Source organism: Pterocles gutturalis, unplaced genomic scaffold, assembly GCF_000699245.1.
Source record: "Pterocles gutturalis isolate BGI_N339 unplaced genomic scaffold, ASM69924v1 scaffold16431, whole genome shotgun sequence".
Lineage (NCBI taxonomy): Eukaryota > Metazoa > Chordata > Aves > Pterocliformes > Pteroclidae > Pterocles > Pterocles gutturalis.
The window spans coordinates 26,152-51,364 of record NW_010103334.1 but is presented as its reverse complement, the minus strand read 5'-3'; the positions used below and the strand labels follow the sequence as shown (position 1 = coordinate 51,364).

Sequence of the window (25,213 nt, the reverse complement as noted above, 5' to 3'; positions counted from 1 at the left end):
TAAATGACATCTGTCGCCTTCCCTTCGTTGTTGCCTTGAACAATGAGATCTTGAACAGGTTAGAGTGAAGCTTCCAGGCATTAATGCAAAGGTCCAGAGGAGAAGTGAAATAATATGGGTTAAAGTCATGAACAAGAATAATAAACAGCAGAGCTGTTCCAGGCAAGGAACATCAGAAGCATTTGATACAAGTTGGAGCTCTTGAACCCCTCCCCTCCTGCAGCTCACTGAACTTGGGAGAGTTTGGGATGATCATAACACGAGCGGTGCATGCCTCTGGCAGCAGCCCAGGCCCCACTGAGCTGTCACACCAGGAGGGCAGGATGTGTCTGCCCAGATTATGAAATCAGAAGTATCTGCCATGTGATTTGCATTGCAGACAGCACTTAAGCCACCAGCAGAAACCTGTGCAGGCAGGGTCAAAGCACCTGATACTAGTTTTGTCCAAATCCTAAGCTTAACAGTATCTTTATTAAAGAAGTTCCTGTAGATGTTATTTACAGTCTGTGTTCGATTTACAGTTTATTCCACCCCAAGATGATTTTAATATGCAGCTTTACGTAGTTTGCTGTCTGACAGGAAGATTCTTCCAATTACTGATGGGACTTCAGTGTCAGAGACTGACTGCCAACTGGATTCCCAACCAAGGGTCCAGAAGCAGCAGCATTTTGACCAGCCTCTAGCCATAAAAACCACTGTCCCTAAGGCAATGCTCTACGACGCCCTGGTGGCAGCACCTCCCTTTTATCTCCCACAGCTAGAGACAACCCATAGGTTTAGTCATCCTAGCTGAATGAACAGGCCAATGCTGCCACCCAGCCCCAAACACGCAGACACATTTCTCCTGGGACACCAGATGTACCTGCAAGATGTACCATTCACAGCTCCATCTGTGCAATCGGTTTTTATTGGCACACTTAGGTATCAAAACATTGCCATCAATGTCTCAGATCCTTCAGACATATGAAGATAATTAAGCATTAATTGTATCTTCAAAGTACAACATGACCAAATATAAATACATGAAAAAGAATAAAACATGCAAAAAACCCCCAACTTTAAAGGATTAATAATTCAAAAAATTTATGCTGATGAGACTTCTGCACAATCCGCCAATTCTTACACATTTTTTCCATGTCAGGATCAAGAATTGTTAACAAAACACCCAGGGCACAGTGAAAGATGACTGGCCTCTGAATTATACTTTAAGAGAACAGTGAACTGTTACATCCCTTATTATTCCAAATTATTGATCTGCAAAAGTTAACAGTTTTTCAGACTATACTGCCATTCATACACCAGCATAAATATTTCAATTGTATTTAACTCTCAAAAATTACTGAACTGATTGCTTATCGAATATAGTAACCGTCCATGGAAACAACAAAATTGAGTTGCAAACCGCTAAAACAGCATCTGTAAGAGCTCAAAATTAAGGTGTGTGTTTAAAGTGAACATTCATAATGAAAAATGCAACTTTTTAAAGTTTCATTGTGCCCATTCAGTTCTATTGGATCACTCCAATTTGGGAGGAGAAAGATACTGTCACTGCACTGACATCTCAAGTATCAAATGCAGGATTCCAGTCTGCTTGTATGGTAACAAAAAAGGTTAAATGGTCAGGGGTAAAAGCAGTCCTTACAAAAAATACATTTAGCGATTTTGAATATAATTATAAAAAAATATGGGAAGCAATTACTGTCCAGATGACTTATGCCAGGCCACCAGAGTAGCCCTGGTTTGTATTTAGAAGTCATGCTAGTCTTTTCTAGGGCAGGGATGGAGCACTGAACTTGCTTCAGAACCTACTACAGGTGTGTGAGCACCACATGGCTTCCACAAGGCATCTACAAGTGTCCCTGTTAACAAGTGGGTGAGTCCATTGTGGAGAGAGTCAAGATGCTTCTGTCGTTGGCAAAGAAGGGATCCGATGAACTCCATGATCTAAAGCAACAATAAAAGAAAAGTTTGGCTGACTGGGAACTTACAGTCTAGAGGTGAGGAGAAAAGTCTATGAAAGCAAAAGATAGAAGTCTTATGAGATTAGGCAAAAGGAACTCTTTAATCAATTAGTTTAATGTAGGCACCTGCAATTCATTCAAACCTTTGAAAACATACTGCAATTTATCATGCCAACTGTGTAATTAACAAGTTTGCATTTACCTTTCCGGAAAAGTTTACTCAGCTACAGATATTTTCATTGCTCAGAACTAAAATGACCAGAGGTTTATATGCCAGTTTTACAACTGAAGCGTTAATACTGTGCCTGAAGGAAAATTTGAATGCTGCATGTCTAAACTGAGGCATCGGGAACGCTACGATTTGATACAGCCTCAGATCGTTCTAGTAAAGCCTTGTGGTACGCACAGCCAGCCGGGGTCACCCAGTACACTGGCGTTCCCATGTTAAACATCCACGCTGTCTGAAGTTGTGGCTACGCAAAACTTCTCTCCAGCCATGAATCTATTTTATCTCTTACTGTTAAATTCAACTTAAAGTTTACAGCACTGGGAAAACTACCTGACACATCACAGCTTTTGACTGAGATGGGATCTCGCGCTGCCTTTCTCTTAAGGACAGATTACTACTTAAGATAAAAATAATGTTCTTGGTTGAACAGCACTATAGGACCGTATGTGAAAAGGTGAAAAATATGAGGTCGGAAGGCAACAAATTACAAGATAATGAACTTCACCTCCAAATTTGCCTCTGTCAGAAATCTGCTGTTTCTTGAGAACTTTTACACATGGTGCCTCGACACGAGTACTACTAATGGCAGATTCAAACAACTCAGAGATGAACCCTATGTACAAGAATGTATGTGATCCAGCATTCTTAACATTTTAGTGACTGACAAGCTGACAATTTAATGGAATAGACAGACAAAAATGTATTTTATCATACCACAACACACATTTGTATATTCTAACTGGTGAATGAAGCTATAGAAAATACTTCTAAAACACATTTTACAGGCAGTAAATTAAGTACAAGAGACTGTATTCCCGTGGCCCGCTACTCCAAGCATTTGTACAACTTTGATCCAAAGTTTCTATAAAAATTTGATACCATGTTTGATTTCATGTTATCATACTTGTCAGAACATCATATTTGACGGAATATCAGGAGCACAATACAACACCAGCTCGCTACAGCAACATGATTTAAAATAGTACTCTTCATTCTACAGCACTCTCACAGACAACGTATTTTATAAGCATCACTTCATTCAACAAAAATAATTTGCAGCTACCTCCTGGTTGAATAAGAAGCTGTTTTATAAAGCACAAGTACTCAAAAGAACATCCTGTCTGGGACTGCGCAATCTTCTGAAGATGCCAGCTTTAGGTAAAAATCAGTGCAGCTCAAGCTCATGAACAAAAGCTACATATTTCACAAGCATTTTAAAATCACCAAACAGGTGTTAACTGTACCTTCAACATTTCACAACTTTTAACTGCCTCATGTGATTTAAGCAATTAGTACATTAAAAAAATTAACAAAGACTTTCACATATCACCAGGAAAGTTTAAGGCAAAAAAATAGTCTGAATACCTTGATTTTAGACTAGGTTTTAAGTGTCAAAGCTCAATGGAAGGGAGTGAAGTCAAAGAAAGCAAAGACAACTGAAATTAAAAGAAGTTCTCTCCTTGTTGTTCTGTACATAAATTTAAGTGAAACTAGAAGACGGTTCCAAGTAATTTCAACCAGAGGCAGAAGCAAAAACTACAGAACTTCAAGCCCTTAGTGTAGCACCAAGATAGTTTTGCATATTCATTAAACACAACACTAACTTCTGTGTTCTAATAACTCTAAAATTATTCAGCTAGGTGGAACTTGATCTGAAAATTACATGAGGTAAGCAGACAAGAAACCTGAGAAAAAGCAGTCTTCAAAAAGTGTTTAATATTCTGTCAAATATGGGTTATCTTCAATAAATATTTGAAAGTTCTTAAAGAAAGAAAAATTGAATGGAAAAAAGAGGAAATTGTAAAAATGTAAAATGCATTGCAGAAAATAAAACACAGAACACCTACCTTATAAGACCACATGTTACTAAGGCAAATGCTAACTAAAAATCCGCCCTAATCAGATAACAATAAATGGATAAAAAGTAGCACGAGAAGTTCTTCATTTGGACAGCACAGTTTTACAGTGAAGTGGGGAAAAAACCAAACCCAAAAAACTTAGAGCAACTCCTACCAAGATGTTGATTTTTAGACCAATCAAATGCTCACCTTGTAGATTAAAAATTCTATTAAATTGTTTATTTTATACATCATGCCCGCTTTCTATACAGCAAGAGTTTGAATTAAAAAGGTACTTAATCATAACAGTTCATTTTTCATATGGAATAAAACATTTTGCAGAATCATACCCTACATTGTAGAAACGTTGAATAAATTTCAGAAGCAAGCCAGGAGAGAGAAACTGACTGAAGCCACAGACACTGTGTTGACACAAGAGTTCAAAACAGAGATGTACTACATACCAAGTCAATACCTAAAGGCAGAATCAGAACTGACAAAGCTTGTCAGTGAAAATTACCCACACAAGATTTTATACTGAATGAATGATATCATAGCCTCTAACCAAAAGAAACAAAGTTCCTCAAATACAAAATGAGGTTCCTTGAAAATGTGTGAAGTGCAACTTTTTCAGGTTTGCCTTTTGACCAGTGAAGGACCATGACATCATTCAAGGACTGAGAGATAATGATGTACAAAAGACTATTTTTATTTCTACCCCCAAATATTTCCACGTTTGTTAGCTATCCCTCTTTATCTGAAATGGGGAGATGGCACATTAGCAGATGTACTAAGAGCTTTTCTCACAGCTATGCTGACTGCAAGAGCTGTATTGCTCCTTCTTCAATTACTCTAACGTGCTCTTATCCCACCGAGGGATATCCCATTTGTTTCACATGTGGTTTGTGAAGGAAAAATATTTATTTAGCACATACTTTGAAATGGCACACATGATTTTGACGATATACCTTCTAGAACCAAAAAAAATGTTTAAAATTCTTAGAACCTGAAGGTTCAGTTCTGTCAATTACTCTGGTTTTAGAAATAGATTATAAAAGTTATACTACAAAAATATTTCATCTTCATATCAATCAATGGCTGAAAGATTTAAAGACTCTCCTTCTAACAATGAAGTTATACTTAAGGGGGGAGTGTGAGCCTTTTGTGTATCGTCAGGAGTAATGCAAGCTCCAAGGTAAATATTTGGAGGTTGTACATCAAGAACCAAAGGGAAAAGTCTTTCGACTTTACAAACAACTCCTGATTCGTGAAGGCAAAAAAAAAAAAAAAAAATCATAAAAAGGAGAACAAAACCAGCAGCAAGACTTGATTTTTCTAAATAGAAGAATGTACAAATCAAGAGAAATTATGACAGATACAACACAAGAACTTGTAGTAAGCCGAACTAAATGTTTTAACAGAAATCTTTCGAAAACCGTTTTTCCCCTCCCCATCCCAAAAGAAAGCAACCAGAAAGAAACAAGAAGCTAAGCTTTTAGGATGAAAAAATAGTACAATAGAGTTGCATTGCCTACTTAAATAAACAAAACCTGCAGCTGGTTTGCTAGACATCTATTGCTGCAGGCTCATCAGGTTCCAGTTTATAGGAGAATCGTCTGCAGCAAAGGCTATTGAGAGAAATGCCACACCTGTTGACCCGGGCTGGACTACATCTTCCCATTAGTCGTTCCAGCATTCTTCTAACAGATGTGCATGCTGTTTCCCCATCTGAGAAGCAGCACATGGAGTCCAAGCAGTTGATACCTGAACCTGCCTCAGTAAGCTGGAAGGAGGAAATTAAAAAAAAAGAAGAAAAAATCAGTACTCACAGATTCTAGCAATGAAGATGTTATCAGAAAACACTTAGGGAAAGCAGGTTTTTTTAAAGTTAGAATGTTGAATATTTTTTTGTTTTATAGGAGAACTACAATGATTAATTAACATTACCATTTCCCTTCCTGAGGTCTATATACACTAAAATTTGATCTTCCCAAGATCTGAACACAGCCTTGGTGAGCACACAGAAATCATTTAGCACCATCTCTGCCTCACGTTGGAAATGAAGTGGTTAGCAATTCTCTGCATTACAGCTGTAACGAGTCTCTGGAGGAGAGTGTTATGCAGTTTACGCTGTGATGCCCTGATTAACCTCAGCAGAGGTACAACAATTTATACAAGCTGCAGGTCTGCCCTATTTTAAGGGAAATCTATCCAGAGAAAGCTTCAGACCAGGGCTGCAGTATACAATGCCGCAACCTGACTGTAAGTAATAACTTCTCCTCAAGTGTAGAATGCAACTTCATATAACAATTTACACTATATCACTACCAGAGGTACCTTTGGTTTGGCAAGGAACAAAAGCACATTCCTGACTTTGCAAATATCTTTTGTCTAAAGGCAAACAAGGCTGATGTTAGAACAATTCAGTCATGTTCATGCCAGCATGACAAATAATTAATCATTAGCATAATAAACTTGCTACTTCTCATTCTTTGTAGGTGAGAAAAAGACCCCAAAAAAATGAAAGCAGTAGTACAGAGATGTATGGGTTTAGGTTAAGTGCCATCTATCCGTGTGTTCCTCTGTGTTATTTTTGCACACTAGTCAACCGCAGCATAACTAAAAATCTAACTGAAATCTAGTACTGCTGGAGAAAGAATATCTCAAACTGACTTCAATATCCTTCCCAAAATGAAATAAAAAACCGTGGAGTATGGGGATGCTTTTTAATTTAATTTGAAACTCTCCATGAGAGCATCCTGTCCAACAAAAGCCGAACACACAGGCTAAATTTAAGCCTCCATTATCTTCACCTCACTCTCAGACACCAGTGAATGAAGAAATCTGGGAGGAGGCATCTTGGTCTATGACAGGACACAGCTCACTTAAGAGCTTCCCCCAGCTTTTCACCAAAGGTTGCTGACTGTTGTCTAAAGACTTTGGTTTCCAACCCCAGTTCTTTCATGCCACCCACCTCTGCCCAACACTGCAAGGAAAGCAAAGAACCTCAGAGTCTCCCTTGGGAATGGTTTCCTGTGAGCGGACACATTCCTTCCGAATCCCCCACAACAGGCAACTGCACAGATTACAGCTTCAGAACAGAACAATTCCTATGCTACAAAGAAGAGGCTGCTAACACAAACAAGAGGCATTTGGAAGTCCAAGAGAAAAATCTCAACTGGTAGGACACAGGCAGAACTGGTGTTTCCATGCATTTTTTCCTATGCCTGCCCCTTCCTCAGTTCTGTTCCGCATTCTCCATGGTCTCTCCGGATCTTGCCATCACACCGCTTAACATGATGCTTATAGGACTGTCAGTTAACACTTACAAAAAGCACTCCAAATGAAACGCTCGATTCAGCTGCTGCAGCTTGGAAGCCATGAATGAGTGCAGGCAGAACACACACTTCTGCCTAACTCGCACTCATTTGGGGGCTCTTCTGAACACGAAATAAACATTTACTGTGACAATGAACTTCTGTAAATACCTGAGAGACAGAAGAAGCATTGCAACTGACAGGTCTAAAAGGGGTTTTTGTTAAACCCAAACACAACACACCTCAGAGCTCCAGTCCGTGAACGCCCTTATTTGATGACCATCACATCTGCTCACAATCGGACTGTCACCGAAGACACCACCATTAGGAACAGCACAATCTGCAGCATTGCAGTACTAGCAAATATGACCTTCTCAGCAACTTCACACTGTGCTCACGCTGCACTGGACAAGAAATTACGCAGAGCAGAAGGCATTCCTACTAGGAGGTCAGAAAGCAAGCTCCCTACAGCATATGCAGTGATCTTCATGACTGTGTTCACAGCAATACAAAACCAACTCTCGACATTCCTACACTCAGGATTTAAAAAATAATATTCAGTCCATCCATTATCTTGATGCAGACCACATAATGCCTTTAAAGTTACTGCAAAGTATTACAGTGGTTGCATGTAGGATCAGATGGACCAGACTTTTTTTCCCAGAATGTGCCAACCTGAGAGATAGCAGCTCTAGATCTTATTCAAAGATGGGCAGAAAGTAACCCAAACAAGCTTCCACAGAGTGAATCCTCAGCTCTGGATTTTAGAGGGCTGGTGTTTCCTCTTGACTACAACCTCCTTCGTTCTTCTCAAGTTAGATTCTCACAAAAAGCTAAGATCATGCTTGAACCACAAATTATGGGAAAGTTATTATTACTTTTTTTTAAAAAAAAAAAAAAGCAAATGTGACCTTACATAAACCTGGAAACAGCATTTGTGTTTTACCAAACTCGCAGTTAACTGTAAAGTAATACTGGGAGAGCATTAAGGACAACATACAAATAAATTACAATTTATGTGTAGATATATTGTGTATCACTGCCTGGTGAACATGGATTTTTATCTTCAGATCTACTACTTGGAAGGAAGGTATTTATATTATGCTAAAGACTCCCTCTTCTCACTTTTCTCTCTGTGGCAGACAATTATGATCATAGTTTTATATCAGAGTAAAATCTGGCATGGTAAGGCAGTAGAGCTTAATGGTCTCTGAAGACCTGAAACAAACCCTCAGGAAACAAAAGGCAGGAGAGACAAAGCTTTGAAGAATTAATAAGTACTGAGAAATATCTGATATTATTCATATTTTGGTTGCAAATAAAGTATTTTCATGAGGTAAGATCCATGAGCAGAATAAACATAATATTTTATATGATAATGGCCCACTTCATGTAATAAATCAAAAAGCAACTGAAGCGCAGAATTAAAGAATGATTCAGCTTGAGAAGGAAAAATCAAACCCACATACTATGATGCAAATTTTCTTGTAGATACCAAAAAATGTGAGTATTTTGGAGATGGCTCCATGACTGTCTACAGATGATATATATAAGTATATATATGCACACACATTAGGGTAGAGCGGGAGTACTACCTAGTGAACGCAAGAACTGTCGGGTAGGCTAGATGGATCTAGCAGTTGCCTATTGTCCTCCCCTCTGTGCCTGCTTTCAGCAAAGTCACATGCTGAGCTGACTGAACCCTTATCTTCTTCCATCTAGAAGGACAGAAAAGCAACAAATCTTATAAAGCACTATGCTTGCATTGTGTTAAAACATTTACCATTTTTATATGAACTTTAACTTTACAGATCTGTTCTTGAGAGAACAAGGCATATTTACAACATAAAGAGACATTTTTTTCAAGCTAATTGGTGGATCAAGTATAGTTTACCAGTACACAAGTATTAGAATCACTTGGTCTTTTTGCGCACCATAGACTAGAAAAGGGGAAAACACAATAAATTTGAAATCTATTTCAGATTTTCGTTTCAGATTCTGGAGTTTCAGTTGTTTTCCCCCTTCTAATAGAAAGGACCATTTCAGTTTGTCTGTCTTATTACAGGGTATTCCACAAGACACATGTTTCAACTAAACATTTAATCACATTGAAATATGCAGTTAGGGCTTTGTTGAACAGGAAACATGTTTAATCCTGTACATCAGGTTAAGAGCACTGCAGTGTATCTTCCTGAGCCCAGTTCCTAGCTGCCAACATCTGATGCCACACAAACATTTCAGAAAAATACATGAGATGGTTATTACCATCCATTCCACAACTGACTTAAAACTTGCTCCTTACTCTAAAGCTCACTTTCTTTAACCCTTAAAACACTGTATACCAAAATCCCAAACAATTAGATTTAAAATCTTAAAAGAAAATACAAGAACGTTGACATCTAACAACTTCAGTGGAACTTAAGATTCCAACATTTTTCTAGTTTTTCTACTCTTCATCTCTCTGAATCAAATAAGCTTACAGGTGCCACATTATTTTGTTATTTCTAAGTCATCAGATGAAAGTATCTTCAAGTACATAGGTGCACTTCTGCAACTGAAGATAAATACAAAATAGTCTATTCTTCTCTCATTTATTCCCTTTTCCTGTGCTAGATTCTGTGGTTAGCTAACAGATCAGCACCACACTATGCTAACACAGTGTATGAACCTGCAAAGGAAGAGATTACCCTTGTTCAAGGTTTAGCATATTGAGATGTTCTGGTATACTTCACTAGTGCCAATGCACGTTTGCACTTTAGAATAGTCTTCTTGGAAATTATACATTCCTTACAGAAGACATATGCTGTAGAAGGAACAGAAACCTGTCTGTTCTCTATTTCCACACAGCTGGGATGGATCAGATATGAAAGCTATTAGGAGGGGAATCCTATGAAACAGTAACTAGAGGAAAAAAAACAGACAAGTAATGAAGGCCATAAAGCCAGGGCCAGGAGCCTGGAGTCCTGCAGACAGCTAAAGAAAGCAGATCTGTGCAGAGAAGAGGGGAAAACAAGGCAACAGTAGACTCATAGGCCTGTAGATGGGTAAAGAGCAGGGTCTCGGCTGTGCTAAGTCAAATGCTACAGTTTGAGAGTCCCAGATACAATGATATGCACTAACAGCCTTCCCTGTAAATAAAAATCTCGTGTTTTACTGTTCCCTAGTATTGTTACAGTCGTAGCACACTGTTCAAAGGTAACAACTCTATAAATATAGTTAATCCTGTCAGTAAGAAGAATTAAAGCATCTGTCCAAGCAACAATTCTCACATATGGCTTAAGATTTCTGACAGTTCTCACAAAGCACAGAGACATGTGTACATACATATACACATAAAACTTTGTTTACAAAGAAAAAAACTGAAATGAGATACCATGGGGCCCAGTTAGTACCCTAAGATATGTACTTCACATGTTCCAAGAACGGCAGAGACAGCTACAGAGGAAAGAAGTACTCGGTCATCAGTCTCCAGTTAAGCATAAAGCCTGCGCCCGACCTGTGCTGTCCCCTTTCCTCTTCACCCCAAGTTACAAGTGACACTGAAGTTCAGAGGCACGAGTTGAACAGGCACACACAGGACTGCATTGCTGACTCACAGGAATCACACGGACACCTAAAAGAGCCCCCTCACAGCTCTTAACCATACATCACAAATGTACTTAATATAAACTTGAACATTTTTTGCACTGTGAAGCCTATAGACACAAAAATTGATTATAGCATCATGCTTGTCTTTTAATGTGCATTCATGAAGGTATTCTCCTTTTGTCTATCACCAGAACAGCACGCACATTTGCAGAAGAAGGCATAACTCAGTTTAACCTGGTGCTATACTCCTTTGCAGGTTTTAATGCACATTTAACAAACAACAAAACACTGACAAAGTCTGTTCACCAATCCACATGCATTCTGCAGTAACAGAGGATGCAGTTAGTGGGTGGGCATGTATAAAGGAGGTGTGACAGAACTAGCTGCTTACAGCTACTCTCACCAAGCAGCTGTTTTGTTTCACATTTCTAAAGTTTTCCTTGCTGTCTCTGCTCTACTAAGCTGCCCTGGACACCACAGAAACTAACCCATGGTCTTCACTCCCAATCAGTTTTTCTTTGATATATTGAAGCAATTAGTTTCCATCTCTTGACTTATCTTCCCTTTTACTGGCTTAGGTAAGGATTCACAGGATAGCTTCCAAACCTTGTCTGAAGACTAAAAAGAACCAGAGAAACCTGATCCCTTGTTTCTTTCTTGTTGCACTTTACGACTTCTACTACACAGTACAAGGCACTTAGTGCTTGTATTTCAGCTATCTCTAACTATTAGAAGTGTAAAAATTCTGACATACAAGAGGATTGGATTTGCATAATCATTTGTTACACATGGACAAAACAAATTTCCATTTTTTTCAACCCCTTGAACAAGTGTGATATGAAGAATCCCCTGAAGCATTCTCCTATTTTTAGTATTTTAATAACTGAACTGCTGCATTCCTAGACAGCTTTATTTTTCTTTCACCATCTGGTTGCATAACCCTTAAAACTTGTTTAGTTTTGGAAAGTTTAACGGAATCTTTTGTTATAAAGCCTTTGATGTAGATATGATGTACCACGTAATTCACTTTAATAACTCCGTGAGAAAATACAGAGGTTTGCAGGAAATATATTTATCCAAAGTTTTAAAAAGGTAAATTATTTACATGACACTTATAAAACCCAAGAATTTTAAAAGCTAACTTGTAAAAGCTTTTGCAGAAGAATCTCCCCAGTATGTTGCTAAGTTCACTAAAATTGAAGACGTATACTGCAGTTTGCCTGTTTTAAAGGTAGTGAGTGCTCAATTAAAAAAAAAAAAAAAAAGACAGCAAAAAAACCTCACCAATACCTCCCTGGGGTGTTTGGAAATCTCAGCTGATGTGTTTCACAGTGTGACAACTAACAGCTAAACACCATGGTCATGTCAAGTTTTGCCTTGCAAAGGTGTCACAGGCTTTCAGAGGAAATACAAAGCTTTTCTCTCTCCCTGCCCTTAAAAGGGCTTGCATCATCCGTTTCAGTTAACCACTAAAAAAATCTCTGCTAATCATTTACAATGTCAGCTTCCTATCTCCTACTTCCCCTTATTTAACGAATGTCAATGAAGTCCCAAAACGCAGTCACCTTAAAATATTTAAAAGGAATCAGGTCTTCGCATTAATTCTTGCTATAGAATACAGAGGCAGATCAAACATCCATCACGTTGAGACATTGATGCATATGAATGTTTCAGTCTTACAAACGAGAATCAGCATTTAATAGTATTTCATGTACTGAACTCAGTGCATTTGAAGAGTTGCAGAATCATAATAGTTCACCTACACAGACACATGGACACTTTGATCTTTTTTGGAATAATTTTCTCAAACTTTGTATCCAAATGCCTTTAGAAATACGTATCCATACACACTGAAAACAAACACCACTCACTTTACAGATGCACAAAACAAACACAAAAAGCCTTAGCTGCACAAGTGTATGTACGCACCCAAACTTAAAACTTTTTCTGCCCTTCCAACACAAGGGAAAGCAAATTAAAATGGGCAAACAACTCGCAAGAAATTGCTGCCTGAAATATATGGACCTTCCTGTCACGGCCTTATGAAGCTGAAATTATCCAACATGCAAAAAGCACTGTTAATTTTGATAATAAAGAAATTAAAAGCATTATAACCATGCTAGAAACTGATTATTTAGAAATGGATGCAAGAAGGGCTAGATCTGTATTCTGAAAGTTGAGCATCATGCTAGGGATGTTTTTTTCCTAAAAAAAAAAAGCACGTCCAACACATGCTACTTAGAAGCATTTGGCTCAAAAACACAGAGCAAAGCCAAGAAATAATCAAACTGAATGTATCTGTGCTACAGATATTGCCCTCTCAACCCCCTAATATTCATGCCTCTTCCCATCTCTCTCAGCACTGGTTAGTTCACCTTCAGCATGCATAAGAGTTGATGAGGAACTGTCCCTCCTACTCTACCTAATTTTGCTCAGCTGATTCCTTGCCCTGGACAATGGCTGCAGTGCGATGAACTCGTCACTTAAAGCAACTCTGTTGGAGTACATCTACAATTGGACAGAGAAGGGATGGAACACACATGTCAGTAAGTAGCAGCAGTAATTTTCTAAGAGAAAGACACAGGACAAGACATTGTTATTTAAGTGGAATACACATCATATATGGAACACAAGCCTGGTACCTTCAGGACAGCTCCTGGGATCATCACAGTCAGTTATTGTTTGGTAGGACCATTCTTAAGTGTACTTTAGCTTTCATACTGAGAAAAGAGGCCTATACGCTTTTACATCTATACTTTACCAGACAAGTTTAGTCAGTATTACCTTCTCCTCTCAAGAGTGCTGTGATTTATATTTACCCAAAGATTTATATTTTGATTCAGATTTACCTTACTGTCTGCTTCCTCCCATATGATTCTGTAAGAGACCTATAGTCAGAAATTACCCAGAAGCTACTTCAGGGCAACACACTGAAGTCAGACATAATAAGATGGAAAAGAAAAAAATTACACACATGCACCCTAAGTGCATTAAGGAAGGTAAAGTTAGCCAAATTCATCCCTCTGTAAAAGTCAAGTCATGCTTGCCTGTGAAATTTTTAATATACTGGCTTCCCAAAATGGAACAAAGTTGGGTTTTTTTATGCTGTTTTGACAGAAACTTATAGTTGTAAATATTGTTATCTTCAGCAAAATTTCTCAAAGTGTTTCTCTCATACCAGTTAAACTCTGCTCTCTTGCAAGTAACTTAGCTATATGTAACACCTATTTGATGAGAGACAGATTGACTGTTGATGCTACAACCTTAGAGTAAGGCAGACGCCCACAGACACAGTGAATTCAGAGCACTGAGTTGGATAACTCGCACAACTAGTGTGGTCTTTGTTTCTGAAAGTTTAAGACAATAGGGGGCAAGCATTTTTAGTTGAGAAACCTGTGTTTTGCTCACTGCTCTTGAGAATATTTTAGAATTTAAACGATGTGGGACAGAAACAAATAACTTAAATAGCTGTGATTTAAAAAATCAATGAGTAGTTCAGGTAACAATGTATCTTGCCCTGATAAAAACTTAGTAACTGTAAACCACACTTTTTCTTTTCCCCAATATGCAAATTTACTATATTTATACGCAAATTTAGTTCTACAATGAAACACAATCATTAAAAATATACAGTTAGACAGAGGGTATATCCATACTATGAAAAATGCATTTAAAAGTGAAATATACAAAGTTCCATATTCACTCTTTGAATGCCTTCCACAGAAAATTCCCTAGCTTTTAGGACAAAGTCGTTCTTCAGACTCATTCTATGTGAAAGTCAGCGTCCTTTCCTCTGCTTTGAAACAGAAAGAAAAATATTTACTAGAAACCTTAAACAAATCTAATGAGGCATAATCATGAAGGAAGCATTGTCACTTCTTGACAATAAACGTGTCAGAGGTTGGTCATCTGTTCGCGTTCATTTAAGTCTATTTCCTCCCCACTATAGCCGATAAAATTCAGTGGGTCTGGTTGATCCATTAAAAGTAAGAGTGGGAAAATCTCAACAGATTAAACCCCAAGAAAGGAACAAACAGGTGCCTTCTTTTCGCAAATATATTTTAACTATGATTTCACTATCAGACACACACAGAAGAACCACTGAGTGGCTGCTGAAGCATTTCTGGTCAAATCAGATTTTAGATATCTCAACTTTGCAGTATCAGGAATTAAGTGTTTTCGGAAAAAAGACACTATTTTGGTAAACATAGACTCTAATGCTGACACTGTCAAATGGCAAAGTAGAATGGGAAAAAACCAAAGATGACTAATCGAGATGTGCAAAGCAAAATCCCCATGGCTATGAATCAAGTTACAGCCACAGGAAAGGCGTTAGACATTCAGCAAAGATTTCTTCTTAAAAATAAATTCAACCCTGCCCTTGACAACAGAACTGCAATGGAAGCAAACTGAACCCAGAAATTCTTTAGAACTGATACAGAAAACAAGAGAATGCAACAAGAAGTATATGGATAAGGCTAGGAAAAAAAGATGTGGGCTTTTTTGGTTTTTAATTCAAGCAGTTTAGGAACATGAGAAACCTCAACAGCCATACCGGTAAGACTGCCAGACAGAAACAGCTGATGTACAGGAAGAAAGGAAAGGGAAATGTTCGATAAATATTGCCACTAGTTTTTGAAGAAAAGAAAAAAGATAGACAAGTAATTGTCCTACATCAAGCCACCTTAATCCAAAAAGTGCGATAGCATGCAATCAAGAGTCTTATCAGGTCTAGTTGAACAGTTTTCTGAAAGCTAGTGGTTATTTACCTTGGCTTTTAGCTACTAAATTCCAAGACTAGAAAAAGCAGCTAATATTCCAGTTTTAAAAAGGGACTAATGGATGTTTTGGCTAGCAATAGGCTTGTGAGCATGATGTTGATCCAAGGCAAATTAAGAGACTGTCTCACATGGATTTTTTCAACATACAAATTTGAAAGGTAATATGTTTTAAGTAAATCAACATGCACTTACATCAAAGTAATTACAAGGTTAGATGCTAAGGTAACAGTACTGATGTAATGCAGGTAAGAGTTCTGTATGGCACACAGCTCAGTGTAATTTGGATTAAGTAACTATGACACCACAAAATCAATACGGCACACAGACAGACTAAAAACTGCTAACAGGTTTCAGAATGTAACCGTATCTGGGGTATCTCTGTCAATTGGATTCATCATTAACTTTCACACTTTTTTTGGCCCTATGCTATTTGACCTCTCATCAACGACCTGGAAGAAACCAACATAACTGCTTGCAGATAAGAAAAAGATGCAGAAGATAACAGGTTATTGATGTATATTATTTTGTGAACTGAATACAGCTGGGGGAGTCATTATTTCCATATTTGGCACTGATGTATGCTGTGCTGGAATACCGTGTCCACTGGTGAAATCCAAAATTCAAGATGAGGTTGAGGAATGGTGAAGATTACAGGAGAAACACAAGAATTATTGAAAGACTTGAAAATAACCTTTTCAACAAGAAATGCAAGTCCAATCTACTTATCAGTGAGAAAATTAATTTGATCACAAACCTAACCACAAACAGAACAACAAAAAAAAAAGTTAATGGAAGGCTTTTCAATTTATCAGAAGAAGTATAAAAAGATAAAATCCTGAGAACTGAAACCAGAGATAGTAACTGTTAGAACAATGGGTCAGGATGACTTCTCCATAACTGCCACTAAAAAGAAGAAAACACCCAAACATAGATGAAATTTACCTAAAAGATAGTCTAATTTCAACAGAATGATTTCAAGGAGTTTTTGTAGCCTGTGTCTGGCAGAAGGGAGATTCTATCATCTCTGCATATCTTTAGACCTCTTCTATGAATTTATGAAAATGCCACACAGGTGCTTATCTTTAATTACATAATCAACAATCAAATACATGGTGTATCATATGATCAAGACTTAAGAAACACTAATTAAAACAAGTCCTACTAAAGTAGGACATTTTAAGGACTATTCATTGCCAATTACAGTTGAAGAGAAAGCTTCTGATACCTAGATAAAAATGAGAGTAAGTTACCATCTTTAAAGTGGTACAAAAGTGTGTGCTATGATCCTCTCATACAGTTACAAGCTAAGATACAAAAGACTGAGTGACCCCTTTATAAATAATTCTACTCTCGTTAATACCAACTACTTAAATGTTATTTCCTTGTAATATGGTGGCCTCATTCTTGTAATTTTAAATTAACAATTATCTTTTGAAATGAGAACACTTTTATTCATTAAACATGACAGCAATGTAAGAGGATAATTAAATATCACAGGAAAGTAATTAGTTTACAAGACAGATTTTAACAAATGCATTCTTTTCACTACTGATCAAGTTGGATACAAAAGCATAACATTACCTGAGCTTTTTCAGTACTTGTTGGTTGTAGATGTCTGTACAGCACTTTCTTCACAACATCGAGAAACAAACAAGCAACTACAATGAGGATTATGGCAAACCAAGCAGAACCACTTGACAACAGTTGAACAAATACGAAGTACATGTCCTGGGTATGTAAAAATGGCCTGAAAAGATAAAAGAAGCGGCAATTACTAAAAGGAACTTCTAGAAACAAAAGTACAGCACAGGCAGGCTCAAGTATTATTTTACACCAAGTAGCAAGTCTCTCAGGATGCAGAGTTACAAATGCATGGTGTCCATGAAAAAAGTCTATCAGTCTGTTGGACCTGACTGCAGAGAAACTCTGGGGAATAAGGGTACCGAACTTCAGAGGGAAACGTTCTGGTTTAGTTTTAAATTGTGTTGCAGGAAATCAATCTCCATACTGCCCTCCAAGACCCCAAAATACAAGCACAAATACATTACTTTACTGATTCAAATACCAGCATCTTCATTTCTGTTGCAAATATTTACCTATCACATAGCACCCTTGGGAACCTATCTACTTTTTAAAAGCAAGGATGGCTTTATAGTAATGGGCTGTCAGAGACAAGTAATTCCTGTCCTTGAGCACACGACAGCTTAGAAACATCGCTCAAATTTCTGAAAGAAACACCAAAAGCAAGTGGCTGCTCTAGGTTTAAAAATTTACTTTCCAACGACTGTCACAAAATTCAGAGCAATATGGTAGAATATGTTTTTTCATAGCTTCATCTATCATAGGTGCTATAGAAAGGAGAAGAATCACTCACCAGATAATTCCCCCATAAAACAAGGAGAATATGAAATAAAATACAATGGATCCCCAAGTAACAAAATGGTTTATCCATGTCCAGAAGTGAGTTTCTAGTGCCATCTAAAACAAAAATAACTTCAATGAACTTCCTTCTGCCCCCACTTCACAGAGAATGATAAATACTGGTCTGAACATACTTATGAACTTTCAGCTCAAACACTAAGTAGTGTTGTAACATGCAAAAACTACAAAGCAAAATTCCAACCACCACTGAAACCAAACATAAAAATCACTTATCTACAATCCTCAAGAATCAATTACTTCTGTACAATTTTTGAATCAATTTTAAATTATTGCTCTATTCCACATTTGCCTGTACACCCAAACATAGAGAGTAATTAGTATGATATCATACCTTCATCGTAACAGTTATAACCATAACGGTGAAGACCAAAGTACCAAATGTCCAGTTTCCAAACATCTAATAAAACATCAAGGTAAAAACAATGGAAGAAAAAAAGTCAGTTAAGAGTATTCATGGTAAGTCAGATTCTTCTCAAGTCAGCTACACGAATGAAACAAGTTTGTGGACATAAGCTTGTGATAACTCATCATCATGAAAAAGCAAGAAGGATACAACACCAACTACTAGAAAAAAAAAGTACAGCTTATGTTAAGAGCAAAATTAGCAACCCACAAGTCATCTTCCTTCTTGGTTCAAAACAAATCACCACAAGGGCTACATGAAATATGAAGAAAGTCCAAAACAGTACCATGAAATGATAGGAAAATGAAGATACCAATTAGATCAATTAAGTATAAGCATCCAGTAGAAAGCAAATATTGGGTGGAAAGTATTCACTTTAATGTAAGTGCAAAACACTTTTGAGTTCAAACATTTCCAGATAATTTTCAACATGCAGCATCACCTGAAAGTTCACTTTTTACCCCAAGCACAATTTTACAATTCAAAAATAATGGTGCAATTGTGTTTTTCTAAGAAAAGTCTAAGGAAAAGACACTTTGTTTCAAGGCTAATAAGCACAAAATTCAGCTTCAATTCTAAACTGCCGCATCAGTCACTTTTGTATTCTCTTGCCCATGCAAATTAAACTATCAAAACTCTGAACAAGTTCTACAACAATAAAATCTCAGCTCTGACAACCAAGCAGGGATGCCGGGTTTCTAATCTAACTACACACATGCCACTCAGACACACGCTGCCATTCTACAACAGGTCCAACTGCTCTGCTCTTGTGAGCAGTCTGGGCGCTGAAACCCAAAGACGTAGCTGTTTCATAGCTATTTTTGCCACTGACATACTGAACAAGGACCAAACCCCTCAACTTGGTATTTAGCAAACTAAGCAAGCAAGGAGAAAGGTACCACATGCAGACAGGCAACCAAAAGTCATCCTAGAGTTGATTTGTTAGTACAGCACAGAGGCACGGAACTGGGATTCGCACAGTTGTAGTCCTTGTTACAGAGCTCTGACAAAAAAAAAAAATCCCCAACAGTCTGAAGACAGATCTCACAACTGCTTTTCTCATTTTTACACAAGGTACAAAACTGAGGCAGCCATGAGTCTGGATTTGCTGAAAATTTTAAAGATCTTTGTTGTAACACATCTTCTGAAGCCTTCTGAAGCCTTCTATTTACTTTTCACAGTGATAGCAATGTTTAAACAAGCAACACGCTTGGTGTTAACTGCTGCAATAATAATATTGAAGTAATATTAGACTACTGCTCCTGAGTGAGCTGTGAAAGAAAGTGTCTTTGCTAACACTGCTCTCAATGGTCACAGGGATAGAAAGCAAAACATGAACAGGTTCTTGCCACCATGTTATTTTTGAACACATTTAAACTGCGGATGCTGCATCCTTTAATCCTGCGAAGTAACAGATAGAAAATATTGTATCTCCTCCTCTTCTAAACTCTTACCATTTGCCTGTTAGGTTTCAATATCTGACGACATGCACAGCATGAAAAAGGGGGGAGAAAAAAAGAACTAAAAGATCAAGTTGTTGCACAACGCGTTGAGGTAAGCCTAACAAACCACCAGCATTAACAAATATTTACCATCTCTTCTACTGTGCTTTGCTCCAAACTGAGAACTTGGAATGAAAGTGTGAGGCCTTGCACCAACAGTATCACACATCTGCACAAAGTGACCACTTCTTGAGGACTTCTTACAAGAAAGGACTTCAGGAGTACAAGAGTTTCTCTTGCCCTTAACTTTGGGTTTTTCAGGCACACATTATGTTTGCAACGTACTTTATGCACTGCAGATCATTTGCTGCAACACACAGTTCCAATAACCATCTTTTAGCAAACACAGAGGGGTAGAGAGTAGCTCCAAATAAACTCTGTGACTTCTTTTTAAGTCACATCACAGAAAACATGAGAAGCCAAAGGGCATCTGAAAGCTTTATTTCCAGTATGCTCATTCACTAAATATATTTTTAAAATCTTGAGGTTAATTTATACAAGAAACCATTGAAAGAACCTTCACCATAAAGTCTACCTTAACACACTGGCCTAGACTTATAGAATATCATATGTTCCCCAAACTAAACATTTGTTACTAAATACAATGAAGAAAGTCCTTTCCTGCCTTGTGGACGTTTACTAAGCAATTTTGAAGTGAGGTGCTTTGACAACTAAGACAGATGCACAGAGATGCATTGATTCATAGTGTAAAATTACTTCATTAGAAGAGAATCAAATGTCCTTTACCAATTCACAAGAACTTCAAAGTGACACAGCTTGTAACAAATGATGAGAGGACACACTCACAGCTCATCTCTAAGAGGCATTCTAGTCTAAAGCACAACTATTTGAATGTTCTTATCAAACATCTCAGGATGCAACCGGTACTCCAGCTAGCTGCACCACTGCCCCTCTATTGCTCCTTTCTCTGCAGGGATGCTAATGACCAGTTCCCATCCTCTCTGATTTTAGTCACTCGACACAATTCTGGCCATTGTCTGTACATCATTAGATGGAAACCCTTTTTTTTTTTGGCTACACTTCCTGGGTTAACTAAGAACCAGGGAAAATGAGGAAGCAGACTTGTAATGGTTCCATCTGAGCTTTAGAGATTTTTGTGTATGATTTTTTCTGTTAACTTGAACCATCTTTAAAGCAGAATGGGTTAAATTTATATTTGATTATTTCATCAAGTTATTGTCTTTAAAACATTTATTGAATAAAAAGTATATCTTAAAAGCAGGTTGCACCACCTAAATTTTTTAAAATTCTGAGTAATTAAAATAATACATTTTCAGGAGAAGCTTTAAGGCTTCTGGCAACTTTCATATTTAAGCCTAATTTTATAACAGATGTTAACGAGAAGTATTGTTTGATACTGCAATTAAGTCCAACTCAAAATGAGTTTTGAATCAATTAATATAAATTCTTATTTACTGAAGTCATGACACATGATTTTCAAAAACAGTGTATAAAATAAAAAAAGACAGCCATAATACATTTATTATCTTGAAAGATATGTTCTTCATGGACATACACTTTCTGACATCTTACAGTTTCTACACTAAGAAACGTTACTCTTGAGAGTGCACACACAAATATTGGCAAAGCATCTTTAGCACTTAGGTAGTTCATAAAAATAAAAAGCCTTTTATTTTTCTGCCACAAGAGGATAAAAAAAAAACCACAAACCATTAAGAAACACCACCAAAAATACCATGGTAGCATAATTCTTATGATACCGTACCTGGCCATTTCCCAGCAGAGAAGTGTCTTCTCCCATTAGAAGATACGAGCCATAAAAGAAAACAAACGCATGAAAGAAGCCCAAGATGGTCCAGTAAAGAAACGGTTTAAACCCCAGATGGGCATTTTTACTGATGTCTCTGCAGAAATAAAACAGCATTTTCGATTTCAGATTGTCTTTATATAACCCATCAGCTATTCACATTGCATGGCTGCTACTGCTTTGAATAAATGTAACTTTCAACTCTACCAAGATACATTTAATGAATGCTGACATATGAAAAAAATACATAAATTACGGTCAAAAATTTGCCTCTGCTTTATGCAAGTATCACCAATGGCAAGGGTCTCTAATAGGTCGCATTCAGAATAGCACAAATTAGATTTCTTCTCCCTGGAGGTGGAATTGCAAGAGGAAGAAAAAGCTAGATCTCCTGATACTTGCCCCTTGCTCTGCTTTAAAGACCTTTAGGAAAAAAAGAAACATCTAAAAGACATCTCTTTTTCACAAAGATACATACTTTTTTTTTTTCTCTGAAAAGCAGTATGCAGTGCAACATGCAACCACTGGGAGGACACCTAATTCTATAGGAAATCACTTCCCCTCTTAGCTAACATTTTCCTGGTGACTCCCCTAACCACAGTGTCCTAGTTTTTAATTTGCATATCTAACCAATTTTCACCTCCTACATAACGAAAGAGAAGGGCTGCCAATCATCTAAGACGACCAAGCGCTCAATTTTCTTCTAGTCTTAAGATGACCAACATAAAAAGATGCTTCTTTTAAAATGCTCATGTTAATAAACTTGTAGGATGAAAACCATGTAATGCTGCAGTTCTTCCTCCATCAAAATAGTGTCTAAAAATTGCATAAATTGCAGATAAAAATACTGTAGGAATTAATAACAGCAACTTCAGACTTCTGCAGATGCCACTGTTGGTCTAAATTATACGCTACCATGACAACATACATAAGATATACATACCGGTAGAGCACAGGTTTACTCTGTAATACATGCGGATGCACATGCTGTTCAAAAAGACTGTATATGAGGACAGGCAAGGAAGTGAAACAAATATTGTACAAAGTCAGGTATACACTGTCATAGAGCGTCTGAAAAGAGAAACAAAAATTATTCTGAGTCTTGTAAAAGAAACAGTTGTTTGTATTTATTAAAACTTATTAGCACAATAACAGCACCAACAAATTATTAATTACGTGAATTTACTAGTTAGAAAAAAGCTATACTCACAGAATGATCTAGTAACATCAAGCTATCAAATACAGAAAATGAAGCTGGATACTTAAGTGTAAAACATGTGCTGCTTATGTGTAGTTTTTTCCATTTTTCTAGTTATTTACCCTGTTTCATACATGTTTACCAAGATGTAAGGCATCCAATACTTACTTGTTGTGAAAACAAACAGAAGAACTGATATAAAAATTGTGGTGTAATAAAGCACACATTCTGAAAAGAAAGAGTGAAGGAAATAGTTAAACCTCAGTACATGCCTAACAACTCTGAAAAAAAACCCACAAAACATGTTTGAACAGAGATACTTAACCAGTTCCCAATAAAGATGTTAGATCTGAAATAAATATCTTGCTGGGAAAAAGTGACACATTTTTCTGTGAACTTCACTGGTACTCTTTGAAGACTTACCTTATAAAAAAAGTACTGTACAAGGGTTGCTACTCTAATATAGTAAAAGTGCCCATGAACAAAAAGCAACTTGGAGAGGAATTTAAACCGTGCTATTGCATAGTCACTGTTTCTTACAGCTTGCCTTCCTTCCTTGCCCATGATTCCTGTAACATTGGGGAAACAAAACAGAAAATAGGTTAAATTCTATAAAAATTAAAGTTTAAGCAGTTAACTTAATCTGATGAGCTGACAATGCTTGTCATTTGTCACAGCTGAACACAAATTCATTTCTAAACACTACAAGATTAGGATAAGCATACACAGAAAACACAAAACACACTTTTAGGAAGAAAAGCGGCCTAGGATTCCTGAAAACCAGACCCTTAGAGGTGCTGGTTGCTTTTAAAAAAAAAATTATCTAAAGGTCCTGTCACCCTCCATGGCAAAGACTTGCTAGTTCTGACCAACGTACATGTCATGTCCAATATGCTACAAATTACAATAAAAATGTGGATCATTTTATATTTAATAAGCTTCAGTTAGTTGACAAGCTAGCTGTAAATTAAGGCATCATTTGTTATTGGCCTGTAACCTTCTCAAGCAGGCTAAACCCATGGTCTTAAAAATCATGGCAACATGGTTTACATGATGAACATTACATACACCTTTTTAATCACAAAGGGTGACAGACTGAATATCCTGATGTACCCATACCTTATGTAAGAACCTTCAGCATTTACTGTTTCAATAAACACCATCGAAAGTCAGTAAAGGAAATAATGGAACACTACGTGAAGGGTACCCATTCAGTTATGTATGTATGTTTTGTACTCAGTTATATAATACAGCACAAAAAAAAAAGTTTAAAGAAGGTCCTGGCCAGGTAACAGAAAACAACAAACAGAGAAAACTACAAAGCTTAGGTGAGAATCAATAACAGTCTCTCAAGGAGAGAAAGGAAAGCCTTCTCCTCCAAGACAAACTAGACACAAATAGCCTTTCTACCGTGACACAGACGTGGTGCAAACAGTGGCAGTTTAGTGCAAAGAAAGGTTTAAAGGTCGGGTTTACACAGGAGCTTAGAACCTGACATGGTCTGCAGTTAGCAATATCCACTTCCAATGTCTGAAGCAGAGTACTTCTGAGATTTTACTTACAGAGAATCTTTGCTGTTCTTAAGGCAGCATGAAGCAGGACCTCTGAATATTGTTAGACTATACAACAAACCTAAGACTTCAGAAAGCAAACAGCCTTAGACTTTAAATTCCACTAAAACTCTGCTGCAGCAGATGACTCAGATTAACACTCTATCATTCACAGGTGCAAAAATGTTAGCAGCTTATCTCTTTATAACACTAGTCAGGATCGCATCCTCTACTAAAATTTGCATCTTATTTGCATTTATCTCTTCTGACAAAAGTAAGTTACCTATGCCAACGTGTGCTTCTTGTATCATGCTCACATCATTAGCACCATCACCGATCGCTAATGTTATAGGTTTCTCTGGAGACGTTTTTAACAGTCGCACTACCTGGAAAAAAAAAGGGGGGTCAGAAATTTTTCTAATTAGCCAGAAAGTCTATTACAAACCACGTCACTAATTCCCAAGTCTATTAGTTACCTACCTGAAAATACAATTTATATGTTTTATGAATGTGCACGCTTGGGTAAAAAACATCTTTGGCGTATCACACGCTCAAATCCATTGCCCCTTCAGACAAGCTGCTTGCTTTGGGGAAAAAGCCTTTGTTTAAATATTA

At 37.3% G+C, this 25,213-nt stretch overlaps 1 protein-coding gene across 1 annotated transcript in view; it reads right to left on the bottom strand.

The window, feature by feature from the left end:
* Window positions 1-1,603: 1,603 nt before the first annotated feature.
* The window catches only part of ATP11B (ATPase, class VI, type 11B), a 47,337-nt gene continuing 23,727 nt past the window's right edge, over window positions 1,604-25,213 (bottom strand). Inside the window, 10 exon segments of the mRNA XM_010086691.1 lie at window positions 1,604-1,944; window positions 5,678-5,811; window positions 17,296-17,461; window positions 18,089-18,192; window positions 18,488-18,553; window positions 21,809-21,947; window positions 22,794-22,921; window positions 23,217-23,276; window positions 23,472-23,617; window positions 24,882-24,984. Of these exon segments, the coding sequence (XP_010084993.1) occupies window positions 1,863-1,944; window positions 5,678-5,811; window positions 17,296-17,461; window positions 18,089-18,192; window positions 18,488-18,553; window positions 21,809-21,947; window positions 22,794-22,921; window positions 23,217-23,276; window positions 23,472-23,617; window positions 24,882-24,984 (1,128 nt within the window). The 3' untranslated portion in view covers window positions 1,604-1,862.